Here is a 6,489-nt window from a genome sequence, read left to right as displayed (position 1 = left end):
TTATCGCCACAAGCATCACACTCATAGGACAGGGCCCAGCTCAGCAAAGGCCGCCATCTGCTCCGGGGTGGGTCAGACCCACTGTCTTAGCAGTCACCATACTTCTATCTCCATAGTGGCACTGGAAGGTGGAAGGTGTAGCATGGAAGCTAGATTAGTTCATCTGAATTTCTGTAATCAGAAAAAGAAACTCTGCCACCCAGACAATAAGGACAATATCCTTTTACTGGATAATAAAAATAAAGAAATAGACAGAGCAGCTCAAAAAGACTCCATCAAGCTCACGCCCAGAAGGAAAAACTGAAGGGGACAGCAGAGCTCTCTAAGGAAGGAGGAGGGATTCAAAAGCTGGACTGGATTCCTTCTGCACAGCTCACAAGCATGGGGTTTTACCCATCCATCTAGAACAACACACCTATTGCACTAGAAATGGTTTATGTATTTAACTGTATAATTTAGAACAGTACACAGAAATACATGTATTTACATATTATTCCTCTCCCTCTGTTAATTAAATAGCACCTCAACATTCCAGTGCCCTGCAATAGAGAAGAGAGTACGATTGGAGAGTGAAACAGGGCCTTGATCACTGGACTGAACTCCCATGTCAGCACTACAAGATCCTTACAACTAGCTGGACTTGATCCTTAAATAAACAGCAGGGTAAAGCATGTCTTCCATCTTTCTAATGAAACAATTATGCAAAGCCAAAGGGCACAAGGCAAATTTATCATCATTTCCTGACTAAAAGCATTAGGGTAGAGAACCAAAACCACTCACAGGTCTACAGCTGAAAGGGTGGGGGGAAGACACACAGATATTTTTCTTGCCATATTTTACAGCAACTGTTTCATATATCTGAAATAAAAATTCATCCTCACTTCAACTTTGCAGAATTGCTTTACTACAAGCAGCCCCTACATCAATCTGCATCTATTATTTACTTTAGGAACCAGGCTGCCATCTCAATCACGTCTCTGCCACACTGGTGCCACTACTTGGGTTGCCACACTGCTAGTCATTGATCCCACCCCAGGTGGTATCTGCTATCAAGGAGCATATCGAAAAGACAGGACCATTAACATGAGGAAATAGACTTGAATGTTTCAAGAAATTACTGGTATGTACTTTATCGAATAGTCCATTCAGTCTCAATGACTCGACATGGCCATGTTTTGCCAAAGTTTGCCTGCATCATGGGTCAAACTTGGCCAGGTACGACCAGTAGTAAAGAAAAAGAAATCCGTCAATTAACAATGGCTCAGGCATCAGCAACAACTCAGTGCAATAAGATGTATATTGCTATATATTTGTGGGCTGTGTAATATACAATCCAATATGTTCTACTGATGGATCTGTTAAGAATGCCTGAACCACTGGAGAATTCACCAGGCTGTTAACGGATAATTTGTCCTATTTTGACCCCCAAGGAAAGAAGTGTTTGCCAAAACGCAGCCTCGTTGGATCATCAAGATTATTGACTATCCAAAGGCATATTCAAAGTACATCATTTATTGAAGCTCTTGAGTCTTCATGGTCCTGCTCTCAAGAAACATCCATATCCTAGCTTGCTCACCTGGGAGGTTGCGGCAAAACACAATTAACTGCCAAAAATGACCTGTGGGCTAAAGGTAAAGCACATCTCAGCACTAATGTGCTCAGACTCCATAGGAGGGCAAATGAATCCACAAGGGCAAACTAACATTTAAGGAGGGCATCTCTCCCCCAGCATGATGACCATACCACATGGCTAACAGCCATTGGGGGGGGGGGGGGCACTCCCCTACCGGTAAAATACAAATTTGAAATATCAAACACCAAACTTGCTAGAATCTAGATTATTCCATGAGAACTTGTGTCATAGCCAGCCAGAAGTTTCAAGGTACCCACAAGGACTATCAATGAAATAATAATTTTGGATACCCAGAAAGGCCAGAGTGGTCACAGAGAGATTGGCTTATCCCATACCCTAAGGCAGGGGTGGGCAATTCCGGTCCTCAAGAGCTAAAGCCAGATCAGGTTTTCAGAATATCCACAATAAATATGCATGAGATAGATTTGCATCTCAAGGGGGCAGTGCATGCAAATCCATCTCATACATATTCATTGTGGAGATCCTGAAAACTTGACCTGGCTCCGGCTCTCGAGGACAGGAATTGCCTACCCCTGCCCTAGGGCAAAGACAAACTATTCAGCCTTGGCATGTGACCTAACACCTGCCTCCTGAACCATATAATTCTATGTCTTGTGGTAAGACAGCACCCCCACCCTAGCATGTGTTTATTATGGGCATTACAAAACACCAGAACCCGACTACTCCACGCTCATGCCACAGGACTTCACTTTAGAAAGGCAAAACAACTCTCCGTCCCATCTGAAAGTTGAAGGGGATATGATAGAAGCACAGTTTATGGCAGAGAGTGGAGGAAGTTTCAGGGCAAAGGGAGCTGTGAACCCTACAGAACTCCTGCTCAGGCCAGAGGGCTATGGAGAGAGCAGAGCCTTGCAACAAGAGTTCAACAGGGCTGAGGGAGGGTGGGGCTACAAAGTAACACAGTCCAGTTAGGTAGGGATGACTCCTGTGGCAAAAAGTACGATGAAGAGGATGATGATGGCAACAACAATACAGATAATGACAATCATTTTCACATTCTTCCACCAGTACTTGCGAGCCACCTTCTGCGACGTTGTCTTAAAGTGCTCCGACTGTAGGGGAGAGATGAAGAAAAAAGGACAAGTGAGACAATTCAAGAGACCGGCTTGGGGGAGGGGCAGAGTGGAACACACAGTACAGCGAGACACATAAGCAACAGGGACAGAAAAAAAAAAATGTATTTCTCTGATGTCAAATCTTTAAAAATCGATAGCAAATGTACAAATTTGACTTTTAAGTTTAATAAAAATTTGATGAATCGCCTATCCTGGATTCTAGGCGATTTACATACAAATTTAAAATGATAATGTATAAACAAATTGTATAGACAAAGACGAAGAGATTGCATAAGCAAAGACGGACAAACTAATAAACAAGAGGGAGAATGCTGAACTACAATAAAATCAAGAGAAGAGAACATAATAGAGGGAGGGGGGAGAAGTTTCTTTATGGCAGCTATTTACTAGTTTGGGGAAGGTGGGCTAACATCAGTGCTCAAAGGTGTCTTTGAACAAAAAAAAGAACAACCCCCATTTCAATGCCCCCTTAAATTTATCCAAGTTTGCTTCCTCCCCGATATGAAGGGGCACAAGACCTCTGTATCACAATATGACCTCTAAGATGCTGTTTGTTTTAACTGAGCAGCCACAGCTTCCAAAGCGCCAGCTGTGTTGTTGGTGTCAGACTGTGCCAGGAGGCTGGCAGATGGAGTCAGCCATAAGCCCAGGAAGCAGCCACCTTTTCTATGCCGCCAAGGCAGTGGTCACCCAAGAGGCACCCGCTTACAGGAGGACTTTAACAGATTCTAATAGAGATCAGCTGTGGAGGGCAAAGGTTAAAGAGTCCAAGAAAAAAGAAGCCATACTAGCTCTCGATAGAACAGGTTTGCAGCAGGATGAGTAGACGGGAAAACATTATCAGGGCTGCAGCTGATCATTCATTAGCAAGGCTAAAGTCAATATATTTTTTTAAAATCCAAAACAAAAACAATAAAAGATTTGAATTTGTATTCAAGAGAGGCACCCATGCAGTGATGTAAGGTGTTGCCCCTTATGTATCTATTATAATATGGTTCAAACCAGTCAAGTGCTGAAGACTTTGTTGAGCTTGTAGGTTGCTGCCCTTGTCATCAGACACTTGTGCAGGCATTGCACTTAACACACAGTAATAACCTCCCCAACTTAATGCTGCCTACCAGTCTGCCAGTTTTATTAAACTACCTTGTGAATTTTAAGATCCTAAAATGTAGAGGATGTAGCCCCTTACCATTTTCATTCAACAGATTTAGACACCTAACTCAAATTTACAGACACCTAGATCAGCCTCCATATTTTCTCAGCTGTGCCATTTCCTCTCTCTCTTTCCCTATGTATCTTTAAGGTATGCTTGTAAGAACAAAATTAGCACCTCTTGTGCTCATTCACCCTCTGTGGCCTGCTACCTCCAGCTAAGCCAACGCTGTCTGCATGGAAATTTGGGGAGAAGAAGTGCCGTAGGAAGCAGAGGGAATCCCTGAGATCTGAGATTTCCTCCCTCCTCCCCATGGAAAAATATTGGTCACAAAAGCTCTGGTTGCCTGGTCCTGCCACCATGATTGTTTCTCAGACTTGGACAGCACTTTCTTTTCTGAATATATGCACCTCATTAAGGGGCTCTTTTTCAAAAGCTCGGTGTGCACTATTTTATATCTATGAGCCATTAGTGTGCTCTAGGTTTTAGTAAAAGGCATCACAGTTAAGATTCCATGAAGAGCTCATAGCTCCAATTCTTTTCCGCTAAATGAAAAAAGGATTACAAGGATTTGGCCAAGTTTGTTGTGTTACAGGTTGAAGAATTCTCACTTCACAAGAAGCCAGGGCACCTTGAAAGATTTAAAGTAATCCCATTGCTGTAAACTCTTAGCTCTGGGGCATGCCATATGTTGTCACTTTGTCACCTTGAAAAGGGCATGAAACATCCCTTCCATAGGCTGCTTTGTGCCAGCAATCTCTTATTGTAAGTGGCAAAGCAGGAATACTCTTACATAGGGAAAAGTATCCCCCATAATGTACTGAAGAATTTCACATTTCTGGGTGTTTGAAGAGGGATTGCTATACAAACTGTTTCATGAAAACCACAAAAAGGTCTGATTTTCAGAATAGTCAAAGCAAGCTCACAGGACCTCTCTGGCTGGGACAACTGAGCAGCAGAGTTCACTTTCACTGTTAAAAGGGCACGATCTTCACAGCCTGCATTGTGGAACAGAAAGCACAGTTACTTACCGTAACAGGTGTTATCCAGGGACAGCAGGCAGATATTCTTAACGCATGGGTGACGTCACCGACGGAGCCCCGGTATGGACACTTTTAACTAGAAAGTTCTAGTTAGCCGCACCGCGCATGCGCGAGTGCCTTCCCGCCCGACGGAGGAGTGCGTGGTCCCCAGTTAAGATAAGCCAGCTAAGAAGCCAACCTGGGGAGGTGGGTGGGACGTAAGAATATCTGCCTGCTGTCCCTGGATAACACCTGTTACAGTAAGTAACTGTGCTTTATCCCAGGACAAGCAGGCAGCATATTCTTAACGCATGGGTGACCTCTAAGCGAACAGAGAGGAAGGAGGGATGGTTGGCCATTAGGAAAATAAATTATGTAACACAGATTGGCCGAAGTGTCCATCCCGTCTGGAGAAGGTATCCAGACAGTAGTGAGTAGTGAACGTGTGAACTGAGGACCAAGTGGCAGCCTTGCAGATTTCCTCGATGGGCGTGGAATGGAGGAAAGCCACAGAAGCAGCCATAGCTCTGACCCTGTGGGCCGTGACAGCACCTTCCAGTGAGAGACCGGCCCGAGCATAACAGAATGCAATGCAGGCAGCAAGCCAGTTGGAAAGCGTCCGTTTAGAGACAGGACGACCTAGACGATTAGGGTCGAAGGTCAGAAAGAGCTGAGGGGACGAGCGGTGAGCCCTGGTACGGTCAAGGTAGTATGCAAGGGCACGCTTACAGTCCAGTGCGTGCAACGCCTGTTCCCCAGGATGAGAATGGGGCTTAGGGAAAAAGACAGGCAACACAATGGACTGGTTGAGGTGGAAGTCCGAGACCACCTTGGGAAGGAATTTAGGATGGATACGCAGAACCACCTTGTCATGGTGAAAAACAGTGAAAGGTGGGTCGGCAACCAGTGCATGCAGCTCACTAACCCTCCTGGCAGAGGTGATGGCAATGTGGAAAAGCACCTTCCACGTAAGAAATTTGAGCGAATTTGTGGCAAGAGGCTCAAAAGGAGGTTTCATGAGGGCGGATAAAACCACATTCAGGTCCCAGACGACTGGAGGAGGCTTCAGAGGTGGTTTGACATTGAAGAGGCCTCTCATGAACCGGGTAACCAGGGGATGAGCCGTGAGAGGTTTTCCGAGGATAGGCTCATGAAACGCAGTGATGGCACTGAGGTGGACTCTGATTGAGGTAGACTTGAGGCCAGCGTCGGACAGAGAGAGCAAATAGTCTAGTACAGTTTCCACCGCCAATGAGGTGGGATCGTGGTGATGTAGTAGACACCAAGAGGAGAACCGGGTCCACTTCTGATGGTAACATTGGAGGTTGGCCGACTTCCTGGAGGCATTCAAAATACGACGGACAGGCTGAGACAGATTGTCTGGAGAGGTCAGCCCGAGAGAAACCAAGCTGTCAGGTGGAGCGAGGACAGATTGGGATGCAGTAGAGACTGATGCTGCTGTGTAAGTAGAGTAGGAAACACAGGGAGAGGAATGGGCTCTCTGGAGCTGAGCTGGAGCAGGAGGGAGAACCAGTGTTGGCGAGGCCACCGAGGGGCGATGAGAATCATGGTGGCTCTGTCCCT

At 45.5% G+C, this 6,489-nt stretch overlaps 1 protein-coding gene across 1 annotated transcript in view; it reads right to left on the bottom strand.

Annotated features, from left to right (window-relative positions):
• Nucleotides 1-207: 207 nt before the first annotated feature.
• The window catches only part of LOC117362624 (vesicle-associated membrane protein 8-like), a 26,214-nt gene continuing 19,932 nt past the window's right edge, over nt 208-6,489 (bottom strand). The window contains exon 3 of the mRNA XM_033949289.1: nt 208-2,706. Coding sequence (XP_033805180.1) covers nt 2,563-2,706 — 144 coding nt within the window. The 3' untranslated portion in view covers nt 208-2,562. The remainder of the gene's footprint in view (nt 2,707-6,489) is intronic.

Source organism: Geotrypetes seraphini, chromosome 6 (genome assembly GCF_902459505.1).
Source record: "Geotrypetes seraphini chromosome 6, aGeoSer1.1, whole genome shotgun sequence".
Lineage (NCBI taxonomy): Eukaryota > Metazoa > Chordata > Amphibia > Gymnophiona > Dermophiidae > Geotrypetes > Geotrypetes seraphini.
The sequence above is the reverse complement of the archived record's forward strand: the minus strand, read 5'-3'. Positions and strand labels throughout refer to the sequence as shown.